Genomic DNA, 24,187 nt, shown 5'->3' on the forward strand with positions numbered 1-24,187 from the left:
TTCAGGGTTTTACTAAAGGTTTGTCTTAAGCCATTGTTTTGCCATCCTGTTTGTTCCATCAACATAACTGTTGATTTTATCCAGTATAACTGTATGAAAAATGACCCTGCAACTGGGCCAACATGCGCAGTTCATAAATTCTTGAAGGGCAGCTCCCTATGCATCTCACAGAGCACCTCCAAAGCTCAGTAAAATCCAGACAAGCTGCAGCTGGCTCAGCCATCTGAAAAATCAGGGTTTGGAGGGCTTCAGAACTCAAATGCGAACTTCAGACTGACAGCTGACAGCCCTAGTGTTTTTACATAACGGATAACTTAGGTAAATCTTCAGTACCTGACATGAGGCCGAGCTTAGAAAGATCATACATCACTATAGATGATACACTCTGCTCTCCTCCAGAGACAACACATTTGACACAAAGAACAGAGTATAGTAGAAAAGATTCAATTTTGGTAGACCTCTTGCCTTTCATTAACAACTTAGTGACAGACAAATACCTTAGGTTGTCTACAAGTTTCATGGGGACTCCTCCAAAAGGAGACAACCAGAGCAATTATGTAACACCCTGTTGCGTCAGAAGATTGTGATGAGAAAGGGAGGTGCAACCACTCTTCCATCGTAAGACTTTTTTTGAAAACTTTGAATCTGAGCGTGGCACCCAAAGGCACTGGTGGAAGTCCAAGAGAAAGGCAAGAGTCCAGGGATCTTGCCTAAAATGCTAAACGCAAACTCTGTTTTTGTCAAATACGTATTGTGCTTCAGAAAAGAAAGGTAAGCTGTTTGGCTGTCAACTGTTTGTCACTGATTAACTAAAAATAATCTAAACCAGTGAGGTTTTCCTAAATGTTGTATCCTTAGTGTTACGCCACCCTGCATTGAATTCACCTCACTAACCAACCATTTAGTATTTTTTTGCTGGAGAAAGAAGAAATCCTCAACTCTGGCTATTCCATCCAGCCCCCCCTCTCAACTTAAGGGTGTATTTTAGTCAATTATATTTAGAACCAGAGGACAGTTGGGTTTTTGTGAACATGGTAGTCCAGAAGGATGTGCGATTTAGGTTTTTGTCCACTTCATTAGCTTTCAAACAGTCCAATCTCTACCTACTCACTATCACAAGTTTCCTTGAAAGAGAAGCAAAGGTATTTTTAGAAACTTAAACAATTTCCTTCAAGATTAATTTTCATTCCCCCATCCTCTGACATCATACATGTATTCCTGCCTTTACACATGCACCCCAAGTTGACTAATCCAGCATACTTGTTTTCACTCTCATTTAGCAACACAACTCTCAGCAAGAACTGCTGTGTTCAGGAGCAGTGCTCTGGGACTCTTCCTACTTACTGCTCCCCCCCACCTGCTCTTCTTCAGTTTCTCAACCCAACTGTGCAAGCACTGTTGACTGCATTCTGCTTACAGCTTTAAAGCAGAGAAACCACTTGGTAGAAGTGGGGAGGGGGGGCAGCAACTAACTAACCAGAAAGGAGAAACAACCATATCAGATCAAGGTGAAAAAACAAGGATGAACAAATGGGATCTGAGACGGTAAAGAGGAGATCCAGAGGATCAGGGCAGGGGGAATGGTTTCTGGGAGAGGGAAGGAGGAGACAAGCTAAAGCCACTAATATTTCAACATAGAAAGAGCAAAAGAAAGAAGAGAGGTATGAAGAAAAGGACAAAAAAAAATTAAGTTTTTTAAAGTCAAGAGAGAATATCCGTAATGCCAGAAACCATGAGCAATATTGACAAATACATTCCTTTTGTTTGTAGGAGTGATTAGGGAATGGCAAAACTGATTGTATCTGAAGTTAGAAAAACATTTTACAGGCAAAAATAGGCAAAGCGATATATTAATAAAAGTAAACGTTTCTTGCTGCAGCAGATTTTCATCTTCCATAACTTGAAGTTGGGATTAAAACCATTTGACAAATTCACATTACTTCCTCAACTTTCCTTCTGCTCCTGCCCACTTATTCCTCTTCTGCTCACCTACTTTTCACACTTCGCCCTCAATAGCAGGGCTGCTACTTGACTTTTATGTCATCCTGCCAGGACTTAGCCTATGGATCTACTGGAACCAAAAATAACTCAGAAAGCTCTCCAAGCATAAGCACACGCACACTTTCTAAAAGCATCCCCAAATGGGAAGGATGGCTTTCCTTGTTTACAAAGTCATAATAAAAGAAGGTTTTTAACATAACTGCACTGCACAATAAGTACATTTTACACTGTAGAGGCTAAAACTAAAGTACCATGTACTAAAAAATAAAAATGCCTTTCTGTTGATACAGAGTCTGTTTGGACCTACAGTGTGTACCATCAAAAGACCTACTAAATCTAAAAGGCAAAACTACTTCAGCAGATTTCATGTGGTTTCCTCACACTGGGCTGTCCTGGGCTGTCTACAATAATTTCAAAGAGGAACCTAGGCTGGCTACAGGTCCATTCACCCAGCTCTGCTCAACTCAGTAGCATCTGATCAGCACTCAGTTCTGCCCCTTGACTAAAGCTGCGATTTTATTTTCCCTCTAACAATTTGCTTCATTCCTCTCAACTTTCAGTTACTGATTACTTACAGTCATTTGTAGTTAACAGATTAGACTAACGCAACATCCAGCCCAGCTCTGCAACATGCCATTGTGCAAATTCATTCATTATGCGGCTGCACTGAAACCCCACTTACAAATACCCTGTGCATTCACAAGTGACTTAGAAAAATATGTGCATAGCAAAGTACAGAAAGCTGCACAATATGAATCTAGAAAATACAAGCAGCAGTCAGGCACGCAGCTAACAAACACTTTAAATACAGTGACAATGCAGTAATTATCCATACATCCTTTAGTATGAAGCAAATTTATAGTGCCCCATTTACAGTATAATGCTGTCCCAGAATCTGTTTATAAAGGTCTCACTCAAGCATTCAAGTGCAGGAGTAAAATAACTGAGAAAGGAGGAGGGAGATCAGAAGCAGAGGATAAGAATCAGAAATAGAACAGTGCAAGAAGCCACAAAGTGATAAGTATTGTTTACCTGTCAGTTGACATTGATTAATCTTGTGTTCTGTGATATCACTCAGTGACTCAAACACCTGGAGGCAGCTGTCACAGCTGTGCACAGCTTCTTCTTCTAACTCCTCCCCTTCATCCGGCCTTTTCTTACAGTCTAGCACTTCTCCATCTTCTACCTTGTCTTCTAGTTTACAGTTAGGGTCTGAAAGAAAATCAAGACCGTGACGTCAGGCATCTAAGAAGAGAACCTTTAAAAAGAAAAAAAAAAAAATCAAGATAGGTTCTTGTGGTAATGATGAGAAGAAATATATTTGGCATGAGCCTACAGCACACTGTAGATTTTATTGCTAAATAAGCAAAGGACGCTTTCTTCCTTCATTTTTTTCTCATCTCAATGAAAGGAGAATTTCCCTTCTACTCCCACAAATGCAGTTCCATTTCTCACTCAAGCAATTCTTCCATGCTTCAATGTTAGGTTTGTCAATTTTATCACAGCTATTGAAGCTGCTTTGATCATTGTAAGAAAGGATAAACCACCTATGCAATTAGTTTTCAATGAAAAGAAAAATCAAATCAATGAGTGTGCAGGAACTTCTTTTCACTGTTAACTACAGCGTTTCACAGGAAATTACCAGAATTAAGAGACTAACAAATTTGATTTAGATAAACATGAAATTAATCTTGATTTTACAACCCCCTCCAATACTCCATCACCACACTATTTGACACAAACAAAGCCCTGGAAAGATTATACCCTGGGTCAAAATGCTACACATGCTTTGAACTTGTGTATGACTTACTTAAGACAAACCCGATAAAGCTCCTGTATTTGCCAAATCATGGAAAACTGGAAACTAACTATTGTAAAAACTAAATAGTGCACAAGGAGAGCTTTGTCTGTTTGACATGTTAACAAGCATTTTGGGGATAGCAGGATAGCTCTAGCCTCAGAGCAGCAGTCCTGAGCCCAGTTGAAGTTTCTAAACTGGAAGGAATGTGCAGTCTCACCACCAACCCCTCTGCGCAGAGAAGCCACACAGCTCGCTGCACTACCTCGGTTCTGCAGATGACAAGCGCAGAGTGAGATAATGCAAAGTCTAGAACTTTTCCTTCTCTGAGGAGGAGCAGAGTAGCTTTAACTACTCCTGACTTTTTGCCCACTTTACTAAAAGCTTCCTTCAAAAGACAGAAATAAAACAATCTGCCTTCCCTAATAAAGCAAGCTGGCACTTAACTTTGTTTTTCCTTGGGAACAACAGTACAACAAGTGAAATGCAGAAGAAAAATGGTTGTGTACATTCCAGCAAAAGGAATGCAAGTGTTTCACCACTTTTCCCTTTTCTGCTTTGGCCGTCTCATCTTTCCTTTTAGATATTTGAGAGAGCTAAGACTAAAACAAGTCATTTTAGAAAACAAGGACAAACTCACATAACAGGAGATTGTGCAAGTACATTTTAAGATGTTATGCTCTTTAGCCAAGCGGGTGACTAACCAGCAGTAGGCTTCTTGTCCACAGCAACACAGAGATGGTGTCTGTGAACCCACTTTATTTAATAGTGTTTCAATTGATTAGGATCATGCACAACTACTTGAAAGGAGAGAAACCAAAACATGCTAAGACTAAATTCACATTAGAATAGGAAAGGGGTGAGTAGGAAGGGGGGGATCCCACTTTAAACCACTCTTAAATCCTCTCTCAGCACCCTACAGTGATGTGGGCACAGCTATGCCTGTATTTGCCACTGTGCGTGGGTGTTCTTGCTGCCCATGACGAAGGTCAGGGCTCTCATCATCTTTCTGCATCCTTTGGTCCACAGTGCTGCACCCTGCTCTTCAACTGTTCAAATACAGATGGACCCGCAAGCAGAAACTGGAAATGACCCATTTCAGGAAGTCTTCCTCATGCTATGTGGCTCATGATCAAAACCAAGAAATTTCTTTGACAGGGGTAAAGGGCAGAATTTATTTTTAAGGGAATTATATTACAGAGGGAGACCACATTAATTTTTAAAAATAAAAAACACATTCTGAAGGTAAAAATGTATTTGCTGTGCAAAAGCCCCGCCTATACACTGAGTGTGATCCTTTTATGACAAACGACATTCTCAAGGTTCTTTCAAGAGTGAAAACTTCCACTTGGGCAGCTACTTCTGAACAGAGGAGTAGTCTGCAAATTTACACACCAAAAAGGGATGCTAATTAAATAAAAGGACTTTATGGCATTTCAGCTGTTGCTGAATGCTCTGAATCTAATAACTTCCATTGCCACTTCATTTTCCAAAATACTTGGCAAGATTAATAAAAGTAGTTAGGAGATCACCAGGTTATAAGCAGTTCAGAAAAAGAAGTAATTGTCTTAACTGTTGCAAACTGACCCCAACATCATTAAACACTTGTTGGAAGGCAGCACGTGCACATTGCATACTATTAGTTGTTCAGCTCAGGCTCCCAGTTTCATCTCATAAAACTGACAGCACTCAGGGAAATGTGGGCACTGGGTTTGAATTTTAACATGAGTATTTAAATGCTGCACATAAAGTTTACAGACCTGTTTGTTTCAAAATAAGGGTAGTGTCTGACTCTGCTTTAAGTACAATGCTGAAGGAAAGAAAACGGAGGGGAGGGAATTGTCAAGACTTATTATTCAGAAACACTTGCACTTTACAGGAATTCAGTAATATACACACACACGTAGGCACACATGCACCCCTTAGTGCACAAAAGCTTAAAGAATCGTTCAATTTAAAGCTTCCTACTTAGAGACCAGTTATTAAAATTAGAATAATTTTAAGACTAATAAATGTTTTGCTTCTCCTTCTGCATTTGCAGATATAAACTCTACAGGGACAGAAGTCAGTCAAGCTTATTCCCTTTTGCTGCAACTTTAGAATACATGCTCTAGCCAACTGGCACATTTGTTTTTAGGTCAACACTTAAGTGGGACCCTCTGGGACCTAGGTTCGAGTTTAGCCTACGACAGCTTTGTGAAATGAGTTCTGGCAGTCTCAGCCCCTCTCAATGAATGCATTTCCACTGTGATCCGCTTGCATGAAGAGATGTCACCACCGAAATAAATAAAAAGATATTTAAAGAGAGAAAATATCATTTGGATGCCTTGTGAATAGATAGCTTTTCTGTTACAACAAGAAGTATCTTCTGTCAAGAGGTGGTCTAACCTTAAATAGTTACTTAAACTGAGGATAAGCTGCCTTATTTGAGCTGCTCTTTTGAAAGAGGTCATGGTTTAACCCTAGAATAAAATGTATTTTATAAATGCAATAAGCATTCATATATACTTCTCCTTAACCTCCTGTTCAAAGCTCATGCTCGCATACAGACTTCAGGGCAAATGTCATTCATCTCCCACATTTCTTTCTCCCCAATATCTGCAACATCACAGACACAATTCCCTCAACAAAGATTGTCTTCATAGTAAGACTACCTTTCCCAACATCTGCAAATCCCACTGTCATTTCCAGAAGCTTTCCTGCCCTATTTCAGAAGCTGCCATGCACCAACTGAAATTTTTCAATATACACATCAGCAACAGTACACATACCAGCTCCATCTGCAGATATTGAAAACTATCTCGTACGGAAAGGAGGGTTACTTTTTTGGAACAGAAATAAATTCAGCCTATTAAGGCACTTTAAGAAAAAAAAAACAAAAACAAAAAGAGAAAGAACAGTTGTCTTCTGTTACTGATTATGTTAACATTATTTATAAATGGAAATTAAAAGAAGCATGATTTTCTCATTACTATGTTCCCTGGCAGGTGGTTCTCCCCTTCCCTTCTTCCTCCTCCTCCTAAGGGATGTTATTGCTGTAACTTGGTCTAATAAAACTGCAACTTTGGGGAAAATGAAAAATTGCATTGACTTAAAAGTGTTGGAGGCAATAAAGCCATGGACTTCAATTAATTTCAAGTATGGGAGCGGTTTAAGGCCAACCAGCAGAAATTGTATTCTGCCCATGTAAAAATGAGGTTTCACCACATTTGCTTTTTATAACCCATATAAAAGTCAAGTAAAAGTAATGAACATCTACAAGCCATCTCAGTGGACTGGCAAAGACTATCTGTATTCTTGAAACACCTTACATTTCTGCCTATGCTACAAGGATCCATAGGTAATCACAACTAAAACATCAAAATACCAAAAAAACAGCCTCCTTTCCAATCCATTTCACTGCCTTGCAGTAGACCTCCTTCTAAGCCACTTCTGCATGGAAAAGTGCTGGCAAAAGAAGGGAAAACTTAGATCATGTGGTTATAATTATTACCAGGCAAGGAATATTTCTTCAGCTCAGTGGTAAAGTAAAACTCTGTCGCTCTCTGCTCCCAATAGTGTCCATCGCAAAACAACTGCCTCATTAAATCTCTGCAGTAAGATTAATATGCCGTAGCTGCACTACATTTATAACTTGGTACTCTATAAAAAGCACATTTAATGGTTAGAGCCAGAGCTTAGATACAAAGTATTACTATAAAAACTTCTGGCAGTGTGTACACAGTGTGGGCCTTCTGTACTGCTTGCTCTATCAGAAGGTTTTTTGTTTTTAATATCGGCACTTCATTCTTGCTATAGAGAAAAACAGAATGTTAAATCTTGCCTAGAAACAGACAGAGAACAACACAGGACATGATGGGAAATAAATAACCAGCAAGACAACCATTCAGAATTATTTTAAGAAAAAATACAGAAAAGCAACCATTCCTTGTCATACTGATCTCCAGTTTTTCAGTCCTCTATTTTTCAACTTCATGAGTCTACAGCAGTACAAGTTTGCTTTTTTCCAAGTTTACAGATAGCTAAATGGAGACATAAGTACATTCAGAACAGTTTGAGAAATTTCCCATTAAAAAAGGAGAGAAATCTCTCACTTTTATTTCCTCTTTTCAAACAATATAGTTTATGTGCAGAGCCACTAGAACCTTTAAAAGGCACCAAACACCAAACACAAACCCACAGGACACACACACAAGAGAAATATAAAGTCTTCTAGCTGAAGAAAAGATTAACTGCATTCTTCACCTTCAGAAGAGGAGTAACTCCAACTGTTCTCAAACAAATTACCTACATGTATTCAGATGACTAGCCTTCTAGGAATATCCTTAAGGAGTCAGCCTTTACTCCAAAAGGTGACCTCAGCTGAATGAATGAGACTATTCAGATGAGTCAGTCCTGCTCTTCAGATAAAATTCTGCGGAATCAGTACCAAAGACAGAAGTGAAGTATTTCTTACATTCTCAGAAGCGTATTAGAGAATAAAAGACCCCTTGTTGTTATTGGGAATTCACCATTATTTCTTCATGATTATTAACAATACATATCCCTGTGATCCTGACTCAAACAACAGTTTTGTCCACCTAATCTCACTGACTTAAGGAGCCCTTAATTAACCCCTAACTGGTAAGAAATTATACAAACAATCCTAAAAGAAATTACCCATATCCACATATATTACAAATATGAAAATAGCTTAAGTGGAATGAATATTCAAGTTTATCTGAAATGGCACAGGGTGGGGTTTTATGTGGGGGATGTAGAGGAGGATTATTTAAAATAAAATTTAAAAAAAGAAAATAAAAAAAAATAAAAGCATGCTGCACTTTAGAAGCATCTCACTTTCAGATGGCTGACCTACAAAAGGCAGAATTTCTAATTCTCAGGAATTGAAAGGTGAGGGGAGAGGAATGTTATTTTTCATTGCAAGCCCCAAGAATGCATTCTAAGCTGAAACGGAGAAAGAAGAGTGCAGGCTTTGCAAAAACACCCCAATACAAAAATCCCTCACACTGTTGTCAAACAGTAAGCAAGCACTAATGAAGGAATTCAGCATTACCAGTCTGTGCGGCTGTGTGTCCCACACCTGCCTGCTGGTCCTCTGTTTCATTTTCTTCTACTGTCAGAAAAAGGTAAACAAAACAAAAACAAAACAAAAAAAAGATGTTAGGTAGGTAGGTGAAGTGTTTCAAGCATCTTTACACCGGCTTCAGTTCTGAAAGCCAGTAATGCTTGTACAACACGGGCAAGAAAAGCTGCACTGCAAAGTGCAAAAGTGTAGACCAGACCAAAACAGAGTATGTTGCTGTATGGAAGTTACAAATCTGAGAACAGAGTGACCAAATAATTTTCATGGCTTAAAGAACAAATCAAATTTCCTCTGGGATATTTGTCTTCAATGCACTCTACTGTATTTGATTATGGAACTAAATGAGAGAATAATTCTGGGCTTTAAGATTCGACTCGCTCCACACTGATAAGAGACAGCCTTCTCCTGGCAGACGGGAGAGGTATATGTGCTAATTCATACATAAGCTTTAAAAAAATAATAATAATCCTATATTCAGTAGCAAACATCTCAGCAGTGCAGACAGCCTTGCAAAGGGGAACTAACCCCATGCTGTTTTACTGTATACACCATGCCAGCATCTTTCCCTTGGCTCACAGCTTTCCAGAGCAGTAGAACTAAAAACAATACAATTCTTGTCAGATTCACTATTCAAAACTTGTTGGGCAAGAGTGAACCCAACAAGAGCCATTCTGCTGCTACTTTGAAAAATTAGAGAGCACTGTTCTTGTATGCTCTGATATGATGCCTAAGTAAGATTGACTCTCACAAAGTAAAAGTAAGGGAGGAGCTAAAAGGCAGAACCATTTTCTTTTAATTCTCCCACAGACCAAGTTCTTTGAGTTAGAGAACAGCAGACAGAAAAGAATTCATTCTCCCTCCACAGAGGAAAAAGCTGAAAGGGGAAAGACTGCACTTCTGCAGCATTTCCACTCCCAAGAACTCAGAGCTCAAAAAATAATCATGCAACTGAGTTAAAATCCAAAGATTTGGGGTATTTTCCCTGGTTCTTGGGAAAAGAGTGCAACACTTAGGGTCACATATAAAGCTAGACATATATTCAAAAGAAGAGATACATATACACACTCCACAGGTACCTCTTTTCCTCCTCCGCCAACCCCAAGGCTTCATACAACTGGTTGTTTCTAGAATCTGAGTTTCTAGAAAAAAAACACCAGTTTTCATAAGGACACTCTTAGGACACCAGAAACTTGAAACACAGTACATATATTAGAAAGAGTCAAGTACAATCTCTGGAGGACAATGAGCAATCTCTATCTCTGTCCCAGAGCTGTGGCTAGTAAGCACACTCTTCTCATCAACAGAGATCTGATAAAAGTTTCCCCAGCCCTGGAATAAGTCATGTATTTCACAAAATATGATTTTATGAGCTGACTGTTTCAGTTGAACTTGTATTTTGCAGCCATGAAGTTACCAGTACTTCAGCTGTGGTAATACTGTATGATTTTCTTTGTTATGCTGAAGCAGTCATCCCAGCAGTCCTCACAGCTAAAGGAAACGGGTCAGACAAAGAAAGCAATGGCAAAAGCTTATGAAAAGCTGAGTTTCGGAGAATGTGTGGTCAAACACAAACTAAGCTAAATAAAAAGATTTTTCACTAGGGCAGCACAGATCAGTAAGACTTGTTAATAAAGCAAGAAAAATAATGAAAACTACTATACAGTTTAAAAAAAAAGATACTGCCTTTTGTTACCCCAAAGCCCCCAGTGAAACCTCTGCAGCAGCCCAACCTGACTCTTTTTATGCCCACCATCAGCTGCTGATCTATTTCCAAAAAATGTTCTCAAGAACAAGCTCAAAAAAAAAAAAAAAAAAAAAGAGTCCACTGTTCCATCCCTCAAGAGGAAACTCACCTTGGTCATCAGTATGTACTGATCAACCTTACTAAAGGCTGTAGACATCTGTTATTTACCAGTGAAATCCTCAACCACAATACAGGTCACAACTCGGTCCAGAAAGGCAGTTTAAAAACTCGTACCATTTTTAAAGTTTCAAGATGGAATTGAGCTGGCTAAACATGAACTTTTCAAGAACTGGTTCCCAAGTGGTAAACTTTATAATAAAGCAGCTACCTGCTAAGAAGTAAACAAGATCTGCTGCTTTGAAGCAGGACTCCAGTTCTAAGTGTATGCAAACCAAAATGCAAGAGTTCATCTTTTCTGCTGTTCTGTACTGAATGTCTACTGCCACCAGCTGCAGTACCAGAATCTTTCAGTTCTAGTGAGAAGTGACTGCACACCGAAATGTGTTCAGCTTTGCACTGCTGACTGAAAGGTATACCAAACATTTTTAGGTCTTAAAATGGAAAAAACAAACATGGATACTGCCTAACAAATTGTGTTCAGGTATGCAATTTTGTAACGTGAAAACATGACACTGTGAAACCAAACGTTTAAAACTTCCCTGCTATTTAGGGATCTGAAAATTCTGTGACAGCTGAGGTTTGCTTTCAGCAAAGGCTGACCACTAGGTCTTTATTACATTAAAAAAAGGAAACAAGTATCAGAGCAGTTAACTTTGTGGTTAGCATCTTTCTAAACCATTGTTCAAGCCCTTTAAGGATTCTCAGTCACAACAGGCCATGGCACAAAGACTTGCTAATAATCTTCAACTAGACTGACATATTTGTCGGGAAAAATAAAACCGCATTTAGGAGTAAATATGGCAAAAGGAATAGGAAAACTACACCACAAAACCCACAGAATTAGGGAAATCTTAGCATTAGCACAAATCATCTACAAAACAGCATCTCATTTTACTTTGCATTAAGTTAGACGATTCCTCCAACTAGCATGCGTATTTGTTACATTAAGTAAGCTACAGCTGGTAGCATCAGATAAGCTCTCGATTAGCACTTTATGCCTTTCCCCAGCCAGACTCTGAAAACTAAAGTACTATTTCAGCTCTCACTGTTAAACTTACCTGACTATGAAAGCTAGTGTGACATGCAGCCAACATTAACTACGCTTAAACATTAACTATACCATTTTCTTTCAGAAGAGGAGGGCAACTTTAAACAGAACCTATATAGAGACATGGTTTAAATTTTGCTAACCAAAAACATTTCTCTAGCACTACCATGAAATGTAACTTTAAAAAGCCACAAGATGATGTGCAGATAAAACAGCAGCATGTATGCACTATTATTAATTCAAATGTCAAAATTACCAATACTATAGGACTGTAATTGCACATAGAGATGTCATCTTCATTACAGCATGTACCACATCTTAGCATAGGGTACGATAAATACTAGATAACAAAGTCATAGAATACTAGTAAAAGGAGAGGCCTCAGGAAACCAGAACAATAGCTTATGAATCCAGACTATGATTAAGTGATGTTACTGCTGAACAGCACTTCTAGATAAATTTGAAATAATGTCACGAGAGCAACAATATTCCTTGTCCCTACAATTATGTGTTTATGACTACAGGTCACCTGTTTTGTTGGCTGTAGAAATATTTCTCAGTTGACTTATCTGTTCCTTAAAACAACAAACCATCAAGTCCCTACTACCTATTTTCTCAGTGCAACTTCTAAAAAACAAAACAAACAGGAACTCCAAATAATAAAATCTTGGAAAAAGACCAGATCACCACAACAACTGTGACACCACACTTCTTGAGAGCAATTTAAAAGAAAAAAAAAAATCTCAATAAGGGAAACCAGAATTCCAGTATGTCAATTCTATCTCCCATTATAAAAGCTTGTGGGTTGGACAGATACCAGTTTTTAACATTTTACTGCAAAAAAAGTATGTCTAAACTGAAGCAGTATCTATGTGAAAGGTTAGGACATTTCAGCTTTGGTACAGCCAGTGTCCAAGGCAAACCCTGGTTTCAGTTCAGAGCACCTCTCATGTTTAGGCTGCTGAATGTCAACATTAAGACCAACTATTTCTTTTTAAAGAAAAGAAAAAAAAAGACCGAAAAACCCAACAAATCAAGTGGTAGCATCAAGGACAGCCAATGAGGAAAACCTGCAGGAATTTTGATATAGAGATCCTAAAAATAGAATTAATCTCCCAACTGCTCTACAGCAACACCTGCTGATCAATGAGGATTTCACCCCTTTTGCTTAGTCTCTTCATGGAACACATGGTTAGCCTACAAAGGAGGGAGATTATTTTATAAAGTTAATACAAAATATACATATCTTCTAGCTCACAAAATCTCATTCATATTCTACTGACTAACCAGGATTCCTCTTTTCCACTGAAAAGTTAATCTGTAGATTTAGCACCCTATGGAAGAGCCCAAGTCAATTCTGGTTGATGCCTGGGAAAAACCTTGTATGGAAAAGAAATTGATAAAATTAGAAATGTGATAAAGGACATTTTCACTGAAAGGGAAGCATTCTGGAGAACTCTGGCTAAGATTTATGGCTTCTGAGCTATTACAAACCATAATAAAATAAAAGCAAAAGATAATTGAAAAAAGTCTATTTTCTTCTAGTCTAGGTGGGTTAATAAATTAAAAAAAAGGAGAAAAAAAAAAAGAACTGGCCCAAATGCCTGAGCCTCCCTTCAGCTTGTTAAACAAAGCAGGAGAAGCCACATATCCCAAAACAAACTATAAAAATAGATTGCTATTGATTTATCCCTTCCTAAAACATATTCCTTGAGAGATGCGAAAATAAACCTAATATAGCAACTAAGACTGTCAGGATAGGAAGTTTAGAATATATATTTTTAACTTGCACTTTGCATTTCCTATAATTCAATACTTAATCTATAAATTTCCATTAGCATATGATTAGTAATTCAATTTAAAACCATCTTTGCACAAAAGCCTTTTCTTAGGATGGTAACTTTGCCAAGTGCATCTTCAATCTACATGTTTGAATAATTTCTGCAGACAAGTAATAGAGACACTAGATGTATTAGCATAATCAATACACAATTTACTGAGCTACCCAGACAGAACAGAAATAAAATGTGTGTGCCATTATTTCAGTACCTACAAATGACTGTAATTTCTGGAAGTATCCCTCTACTTTTCTTTTCCATTCTCCTCATGGCCACATAAAAACCAAGAGGACATTCATACTGTCACCATCTACAGGCAGATATTAAGCATGATTAGACAGATTAATCACACAGCAGAAGGCAAATTTAAGAGCCAGTTACAGGAGGTGCTGAGTATCCTCTAACTCTGTTAAAGTCTACGGATTTTGAAGATGTTTCACAATTTGCAATAACATGCTGTGGAAATACATCTCCATAAGGGTTCAGTCAAGACACAAATCTGAAATTAAAGAAGTTACAGAGTAGTATTAAATGCAGGATCACATGTCAAGGCATCACCTGCTAGGGCTACACCTTCCTCTGCTTTCTTCTCTCCCTAAATACCACTGGTGCTCTAAGACTCACCTTTTAAACTCTTCCGGCCGACAAATGCAAGAATAGGTTTTCACACCTGGCTACACCGTATGTAAGCAGCAATTCAGTGGGTGACTCCTGGAAGTCAACAATCATTTCAGGCTGCCTCATAATGTCCTTTAAGATAACTGGCATTCATAAAAGTTCAGAACTGCTAAGAAAGTATTGTCTCCTGAACAGCTTCACCTAGTATCAATACATGTCTATCAGCTACTAGCCAGAAACTTGATTACCATTTTGACTCCCAAACGTATATGCACCCAATGACTTTAGTGTGAGAAGAGTCAGAAAAATAAATGCATTTGCATATTAACATTTCAAATATCTACATTCCAGAACGCTACTGAAAATTAGTTCTGTGTGTAGCCACAACTGTACAAAAATCCAATTAACCATATGCATGAATATTTGTATTTCTGTTTTGTTTTCCTTTGTACTGTGACACACCCCTTTTCCTATTTCTAACCCCCCCCTAGCATTGTAACACTATTCTCTTGATATCGGAAATTATTATTTTCCTTAAAAGATTCCTGTCATAAAAGGCATTTTTCTTCTTGCATTTGCTTTTTCCAGAAGACAAAGCCCCTCGCAGCACTCATATTTTTTACTCCTCTCTTTAGTCTATCCCAGCACTGAGCTTGGGTTTTCTTTTCCCCTAATGTTCTTCTTGTAGAAAGACTGAATAGGAGTTCCCAATTAGACTGCAGTGGTTGGAAAATATTATTCTTATGCTAAAATAAAGTATTTTCCTAGGCAGCACATAAAAATAAAAGTAATAAATATACTTAAGTGGAAAGCAATTATGCTTAAGAAATCCTTTGGATATTCTTCCAACGCTTGATCTCCAGGATGACAGTATCCAAATGTGACAGCCTAAAGACATCCAGTTTTACATAACATTGTGTGCAGAAAAGGCAAAAGATGCTCTTTCCTGCAGCAGAGGAAGAATTCTACAGAAACCCCAAAGCTAGGGGTGGGGGGGATATCTTTTTCTGGATAGCTGAGGTAGTAGATTAATTAATCCTGCCCAGAATATTAACTTTGGCTCCCTAATCATGCATCTTTTAACAAGGTTAAGCCACATCTACATATACTCATATTTTTACTGTTTAAAGGAAACTAATAATGGTATGATATATTTTAAAAAGTACTTTTCTGCAAAGAATCTTAAAGCTTTTTATAAACCTCAAGTAAATTCCAGACATCCCTAAGACTCTCTATCATGCAATGTAACAGATTATAATGGATCTCCGAGTCAAATTGAGGACCATGGTGAGAATTAGCAAAGCAAGAGGGAATCTCTCTGGGAGTCAATTCTTAGTACCAAGGTCAGGACTTTCAGCTGTCCTCCCTGTCTTAAACCACGTACTCCACCTCTGTTCCTGACAATGTGACTGTGGGCATCCAGTCCATTTTGAGGAAAGACAGAAGTTAGGAGGCTAAGATAAATTCTAAGCCTAATTACCAAACCCAGTACTTAAAATGAATGCTTTCAGAGTTGATTCCTCTCAGTATACTGAAGCTGTATATCACCTAAGCTTTCTTACTCTCTCAGAGGGATGTAACTAAGAATTTCTGGGACTCCTACAGACCTGTATTTTCAACTGTGCTTAGAAAATAGGAAATCCATTAAACACTGTCTACAAAAGGCTAAACTCAGCAAGAGAGAGCAATTTGAATCAAACTGACGCATGGATCACAGAACCTCAAAGTAACCAACACTACACAAGTCTGAAGACAGGTGATATAAGGAAGGGTTATGAGGACCTACAGTAAAGGTTACTGTAGATGATCATTGCCTTTGAAAGTTAAGTCATTTATTTACATGCCTAAAATGAGGCACTTCAATTGAGGAGTTTGGGTTGTCTGACACCATTCCTACACCAAAACAATATACAGCTGCATGCTTTAGCTCTCTTACCTAAAGACATACATTTATCTGAGTCAAAAACCCCACCTCCTTTCAACTGAGATTATCCCTGATTTACCAGAGATCTCCATCTATTGTGTACCAGGGTTTTATAAGTTTCTTTTTGATCCCTCAGACTCCCTGCTCTGTTCTAGATGACTTTCTATCATGTAGAACAGCACTCTGGTCTATAACCACAAAGGCGCTTAGAGACCCAAAAACTAGTGAGGGGATGCTGCATCTAAATTGCCAGAAGTTCTGCTCAGATGCCACTCAGGCCAGGCAGTACCTATGGTTTTACCATCCAGGCTTTCTCAGTGCTGTGCAGCTCAATGCTGAAATCAAACCAAAACCCCACCACAGCTGGCTAGTCAAAGATTAAATATTTTCCTGCCTGCCCTGGCTTTGTACACAGCCATATGGACTGGTTCTTCAGGGTTTCCATGCCCTTTCCTGGTTGCTACAAGATACTGGCAGAAAATGTGTGGGTTGAAGCACCTCTTCCTTTCCCCCTCTTGCCCACACCCACTGGTTAGATCACTCACCCAGGATGTGGGTGGTACCTGCTCAACTTTCTTCTCTATCAGGATTTGTACTCAGGTCATGATCTTCCTAACAAAGAGCACTTACCCTCAGACTTGAGGTGCACTTATTCATTGCTGTTGAAGCTGCCATACCTCATCTACAACATTCACTGAACTAGAAAGGAGAATTAGCATGATACCTTATCCTCGTGGCTAGTGCACCCACATGGGAAGTGGGACACATGGACTCCAGTTCTAGTTTCACTGAAATAATTCATCAGCAGTAATACTGCAGTAAGTACTTGGCAGACCAGGACCAGGTCTCTTCCTTCTCCATTGGTACTCAAGCCATTAGAGCCATAAGTCTTGTGTATGAGTGTCTCTCACCCTCTTGTCCAACAAATACTTAATTACACTTTTGAAAAGGGAAATGTCATTGACAAAAATAAAATGGCAACTCACACTTATAGCACAGTATGCTGCTGTGTAATGACTGATGTACTCCCTGTGAAATACAGATTCAAACACCCTTAGACAAAGCACAGAAAACAAACCCCACCTCTCACATCCTAGCACAGCAAATTATTTTCCCTCTTCAATAAAGGGGAGAGGAAGAGCAGCAGCACAACCCCTCAATTCCTTGTAACTTGGGAGGAAAGGAACAACCTGTCCCCTATCTCCAAAAAGCTGGATGAGGTAAGTGACTGCTATGAGATACCTTATTGCACAAAGTAAGACACCACATCTAGAACAAGGGAGGAGTTAAGACACACTATTCTTTCCAAGTTTTTCTGACTCTCTCCTTAAGGTAGTTCCTCCTCAACAACATTCATAAACCCCTAATCTACCTATGAATTATATAAAGAATTCAAGCACCTGGTGCAAGATTACCATTCCACCAGGCAACCAGGCAGCTGTAAACTAAGCACTGCAGTACTAGCATCATGCAGCACGCAAGCCTTTTTTTTTGGACCTAGCCTTAGAGCCTTCTGACCTTTCTTCATTGATTTACATCTGTATCTGGTGAGCAAGTCTTCTGCTCAACAGATTCACCAGAAATCGCAAAACCAAATCTTTTCCTATGCTCTAGCTCTTTATAAGTCACGTAACGCAATCCCTTCCCAGTGGCTGCATGCAGAGACCAACAGCAACCCGGTTCCTCCTCCCATCTTCAGAGTGAAAATGTTACATCAGGCATGGATCTTGACATCCTGTTGTCCTGGAACCAGTGAATCAGAAAGTTCCTTCCTCGCAATTGTATTCTTTGGAGGTGGAAAATAATTAACTTCCCCACCCCCTTCTCCTTCCTACTGCCACTATCAAAGTTAGAAATTCACTTGACTCTGTCTGGAAAAAAAAAAACCAGCCATCATAATTCAGTGCCAGAGAAAGTTTTGTTGATCAAAGCATAGCCTAGTCTTCCCATGGACGCTGCCTCACTACATCTCATCATCCAGTCCAGCAACACAGCAGGTATTTTATTTTTGTTCTTAAAGTTCCTTTCCAGAAGTTAATGAGTCAATAATGGAAGTTGAATTTGATAGGTTACCAAAAGAAATGAACAACAAAAAAATAAAACTAAAAAATCAATTATCATGGAATTCATTGTTTGAAATATATTTTCCCTTCAAATCATAACCTAATAATTGTAAGGGCACAACAAGTTTCAGGGACTGTATAAAAAAGCCATCTATTGTGCAGCTAACCAGGACATTTAGACTTAAAGTGCTCTTAGCTTTTCCACACTTGTGTGTAACACTGAGTGTCTGTATAAGAAACTGAGAGAGAGATTTTGCACTTCCTGTTTGGTAAGGACAAAACTCCTGTTCCAGGTTATTGCCTTGCATGAGAATAAGCTCTCCCAAAAATGGGGTTTGGGAAGGAGTGAAAACACCGATACCCTCACTATCAACACCCTGTCCATTCGTCTTCAGGGCAAAAAGGTGTTCTGCTTCAGCCAAGAGGCTGATTAACTAATGACTAGTACTGTTTCAAATTTTTAAGAATGCTAACTAGTTACTGATACTTCATTTTTAAAGAACCATAGTAAGCCCCTATCACATTAAAAAAGAAGGGGTGGGGATAAGTCACTTTACCAACAGATATATAAATGACTTTAAGAAATCTTGAAGGACTAAGAATCCTAACCTTAAAAAGAAAAATTGCACCTAATTGCACCTATATTTAGAAGTGAAAGTATCAGATGAATCACTTACTCAAAAGTGTCTTGCTCCCATGATAAAAGAGTGGGAAAAAACACAACGAAAACACATCCCCCCAAAATCTAAAATTTCATTGGGCATTAATTGTGCAGAATTGGTTAGTAACAACCCTACAACCCTTTTGATTACACATTATACAGATTCAACTGTACAAAGAAAAGTTGCAGTACAGCATGCACAGCATCACTCTAGCTAAAGGAAAATCTAAAAGGCTCAAACGTGCACACAAGAGAAGGACATGGATAACCTAGACTAAATCCTGAAAAAAGGAGGGGAAAAAAATCCTCTATTTCTTTTTCTCAATAATTATGCAGTACAGAGGGGGAAAAAAGTGTTTGAAACTAAAGGAATGTGAAGTGGGGAAAAAAAAAGCGTGACCGGTGTTAACTAATATTGTAAATACGGAGGACAATGGTCCTGGTTCAAAAATCCATAGGAAGAGGGCAATTCTGTGCAGCCTTACTAATGTGTGTACAGAATAACATAAAGCAGATTTTTTTTGGAAGGTAGGAGGGCTGAATGAAAATGTTAATTATAACATGTTGTAATAAGGATACCCCCAAGATCAGCCCTATCTTTTTTGCTACAGCATAGTCCCTAGGCAAATGGCTAACTACTCCTTGATCATTATCCTGGCTAAAACTAAAGCTACTGAAGTTTAGGAGACTCATATCTAACAGAATTTCTTTCATCTCTAATAATTGCTAAACTAGCATAATTACTCATACTTGAGGTGAAATAGAACCCAAGTTGTCTAAAATTAAAGTTAAAACAAAAACAAACCTCACCACCTCTTTCGGGTTTTGCACATCCATCTTTTGTCAGAATCCTATGCTAAGTGGTGCATTATGATTCAGAAGTATTTAAAAGCTTCTCTTGTGCTATCTGACTTTTGTAAAGAGAGCAACTGAAGAACTTCAATGCTTTGTAGTAACACACTGTGAAATATATTTGAAAACAGGCATGTACATTTTCACAGCACCAAATAAAACAGGCCCAATTCTTCGTAGATCTGTATGTTTTCCTTTCAGGAGGAAAAAAAAAAAAAAAGTATATATGCCACGGTTCTGATTTAAGTGAAGTAGCACATTTTCCCCACCCTCAGCTGACTGGGGTTTTGATTTTGAGCTCAGGTAGCGCTACAGGAACCAATGGAAACCCTAAAATACAGCTGGGAAAAGATGCTAAGAGGTCTGTCTTACGGTATCAGCATTTATACTTTATTTTAATAAATCTAAAGAAAAAACAACTCCAAGGATAAGTTTCAAGGAACACAGAAAAAACACTGAAAAAACACTGAATCTGTACAATCTACATAAAATCTTAACAGTTATTCTAGATCCTTTCCTCGTGTACAATTATTCAAAACCAAGATTTTTTTCCAAAACACACAAGTTTCAAACTACTGAATGGTGTTTCAGAAAAATGAAATGAGAGCTATTAAACCAGTTGTAAATTCGACTGAATGAATTACAGAGCAACACAAAGCCTTTCAAGACATCTTAGATCATGGCAGATAACGTTATCCTACATGTTAGGTAAGTGCCTCCATACTGACAGCATCCCTTGTTACACAAGTTAACGGCAACTCAGGAAAACAAAATCAAACCAAACCAAATACACACAGCATTTCTAAGCCTCTTAAGATTATCTTTGTCACAAGATTTCACCTTTACGGAAACTAGCAGTACAACCAGTAGCTGTTTAGGTACAACTGTTTAGATGTTCTCTCCTAATAGTACCTGCTCCTAAGAAGTAGACAGTGATGGTCAATGTAACTCACACTGGCCCCAAAAATGACTGGGTAGCATTATTGCAATCCTACATCTAATCAAGACCATCAATACCACTACGCATTGCCAAAGTCAATGAATATTACTAAAGGTTAGGGAAGTTTTTGTTGTTACAGATTTTTTTTTTAATATATAAAGGAGCTGGGGCTTGCTTTGGCCAAGTCAAAAAGAGAACACTATAAATAGCCTGCATTATAAAAAGATGCTAATCTTAAATCCTCTTTGTAATTTGTTTTTTTCATGTAGTCTTTTATGTTCGATATCTTAATTTTTGCCCTTTTTTGGATGGCCAAATAGAAGCCAGCAATTCACTCATGCATCAAACAGCTGGTTTTGCTTTTCAGGCCAAATGGAATCTTATGAATTTTTTGTTCCCTCCCTATAAAATGATGATGCCAAAATAACACAGTTCCTGAAAACGGCCCGTTCAGAAAAAGTTCTTTGGACCAGTAATACTGAAACTTTAAGTCAAGTTCACAGAAATCATGCCAATACTAATTGCTGTTTTTGTTTATGCTGGATTGATTATAGTCTAATCAGCAGACAATCTAATGACTTTCAAGTCTAGTCCATGCAATTTAGAAGCTGGGGAGGGTTGGGGCTGAGAATAAACATTCAAACAGCTGACAGATACACAGAAATGTAAAGGCTACTGTTTGAAGGGGATCCGAATGTCAAATTCTCTCTGAACTATTGCTGCTATTAAGTAAGATTTTTGTTTTAATCCACTACTGTTTTATCTTCCTTGGTACTACACCACACCATCTGCACCTCCGTACAAGAAACATCCTTTCACTTCGAATTTTTGATGAGAAAACAAGTCACATTAAAACACAGGTACAGTTACTCAGTCCACCAACACTCTGCATGAATTGAGTTGCAGCTGTAAATTCAGTCAGGAAGGAAAGAGTACCTAGGTTTCCTCAAAAGGAGGGAACAACTTTAAGAGACGCTCTGGGCTTGCCAAAATATTTCAAGATACAAGCCTTCTTTAAGCAGAACATAGATATGTAAAATACAGCCGATAAATTTTTCCTTCTCATCTTTCTAGGAACTAACATTCAGTAATTTTATTTCTGCAGCCAAATGTGGGATACAAAATGACAAGGAGTAAAAATGCACTTTGAGTAATAACAAATTTTTTTTTTTTTCCCAAAAAGAAATCAGTTTCAGAGATCAGCGCTTGTATTAAATCTGTGGGGCTGTTCTAGTTTCCTTGTGATGGCTTATCTAACACCTACAATTTCAGTGATTTTTCACGGGTGACTTTACCATAATTAGTATTACCTGGCTTTAGCTTAGAGAAGCCTGGGTTTAACCTTTAGTAGGACTATATTTTCATTCCAGTTAGTATAAAGAATACCAGGTTTCCTTTGCAAATGACTATATTTTTGTAACTTTGTTTCTAAACAAAGTTCCTCATCAAAAGCCGGTAGTAAGGGCAAAAGAAAAACCTCAAGCCCTCCCAAAACTAAAACCCCATAAACCAGAAAGGGGAGGGAGAGGGGGGAAGGCAGTCAGTAACCTAAGTGTGATATCTACAAAGCATGCCAAGTCACAAAAAAAGGTTTACCGTTCAAACGGCCAAGTTAAACAAGATACAAGCTAACTACTCTCTTTCCCCCCACCCCTCCCTTGCTTCCTCATCTCAGGGGGTCTCCAGCGTGGTTTTACTTCGGGAATCGCATTGCCCTCAGGTGTTAGGAGTTTAAGGAGTCATACCAATTGCCCTTCTTCAATACCCTTCATTTGCACAGTGGCTCTTCTGGGGCTTATACACGGGTATCGTATCTCTGACTTATCTTTCCCCACCTGCTTTTCTCCCGCTATCCTCCCCTCCCCCACCAAATGCATTAGGTGATTTTGATCAGGTCAATGATACTTAATAGATTTTCCTTTTCCTTTTTTTTTTTTTTTTTTCTTTTCAGAAACTAGCCAAGGAAATGGGATAAATTAATCAGGAGAATGAAATATAGGTCAGGACTGATGAGTGATGCAACTGATCCTTCCCTTGCCTATAAGAATCCAGCAGCTGAACTTTAATTCTTCCTTCCTAATGTAAAATAAGATAATCAAATTACAGTTTTTCAGAAAGTTAAATAATTTACCCTCCTTTTGACACTTGGGGTTTTTTTGCCACAACCCTGTAGTATATTTGTAAGAGACAGTGCTTTTCACAGAAAACAATTACAATCTTATTTTTCCTTGGAAAGATGTTTTTATTATTCTTAAATTGTAAGGGACTTATCTAATGTCAGCCATGCCTTTTTTTCTTTCCCAGGTCCAAACCTGAGATGCAATCCTCACTAAGAGCTGGGGGACAGTCAGACCAAAGTTGGCAAGAAACCCGGGGGGGGGGGGGGAGGGGACGGGGAGGGGGAGAAATAGAAGAGGAATGTAAACAGAAAGCATGGCAATTCAAAAAAGTGTATTTTCAAGAAACAGAAGAAATTCAGTCATTAGCAAGTTTTTAACACCCACCATTTCAGATGAACCTTAGTCTCATGCATTCAGTATAAAAAACTCAATTGTCATTTTGTTTTAATGTATTTACCTGCCTTGTATCAGTACTCCCCTAAGATATAAGTTTCAAATTAAGTTATCAAAAGTGACAGACATATCAAAAATATCTCTTATATCTTCCCCCCAGAAAGGGTTGCTACGTACATGACAAATTGGAAATGTAATGTGTAACTCCATATTTTATTTAGATGTAAAACAGCGCTCATGAGTTTAAATAACTCATTTACATACATTCAAAGAATAGTTTTTCAGAGAAGCTATTTCAAATACTGTTTATTTTTAAACTGTAGAACTATATTTTGTACTGTACTAAATCAGTAATACTTAAGAAATAAGGAATTTAAATAAACGCTGCATTGGAGGTACAGTTTAAATTCTCCTTGCAACATTACTTACAGCTTTTGTTCACTAAAAATGAAGATGTAATAACTGATGGGCAGACTCTTATCAATGAATTTAAATGCTATGTCTACGCAACATCTTTCAACTTCTCAGATGAATCGCGTTATTAGCCCTTTCAGAAGTCTAAGTTGGACTGCTTTCAGAATTCTATTAAGCCACTCAAAAATTGACATGATTCAAGAAAAATAAAACAGGAAAAATGAAAAAGATATTTGAACAAAGGCCACCAAGAATGATAACCTGCTCCCCAAAGGTAATTACTGCAGCAATAATTATAGATGATGATTGATTGATTTACTGCCTGTTTTTAGTTGAAAAATAGTAAATAAGACACTGTAAAGAAATCTCTATCATCTCTATCCTGAACATTAAGCGGTTTTCTTAAGTCAGTAGTTTATTGTCAGCAAACCCAAGCTGCTCCATCCGAATAGTCCAATGTTGCTGCTTTCTCATTTTAGGGACTCTCTGGCTACTGGTACATAAGGCAGGCAAAGCCCATACCTCCACATAAAATGGAAGCTGTATCTTTTGTTTTAAATTAAGTGT

The 24,187-nt window shown here is 38.2% G+C and overlaps 1 protein-coding gene across 11 annotated transcripts in view; it reads right to left on the minus strand.

Annotated features, from left to right (window-relative positions):
* ZNF521 (zinc finger protein 521) overlaps positions 1–24,187 on the minus strand; it is a 232,457-nt gene that overhangs the window by 204,776 nt on the left and 3,494 nt on the right. For 4 of the 11 annotated variants that reach the window (XR_012649776.1, XM_075023166.1, XM_075023169.1 and 1 more), the window contains exons 3-5: positions 9,962–10,024; positions 8,856–8,915; positions 3,034–3,213 (exon numbers count right to left, since the gene is read on the minus strand). Coding sequence is in view for 8 of the 11 variants with exons in the window: in XM_075023166.1 (XP_074879267.1) it covers positions 3,034–3,213; positions 8,856–8,915; positions 9,962–10,024 (303 nt within the window). In the remaining 3 variants the exon portion in view is untranslated. The remainder of the gene's footprint in view (positions 1–3,033; positions 3,214–8,855; positions 8,916–9,961; positions 10,025–24,187) is intronic. The other 7 variants (XM_075023170.1, XM_075023174.1, XM_075023171.1 and 4 more) reach the window with 4 other exon arrangements.

This window comes from Buteo buteo, chromosome 3 (assembly GCF_964188355.1).
Source record: "Buteo buteo chromosome 3, bButBut1.hap1.1, whole genome shotgun sequence".
In the NCBI taxonomy this organism is placed as follows: Eukaryota; Metazoa; Chordata; class Aves; order Accipitriformes; family Accipitridae; genus Buteo; species Buteo buteo.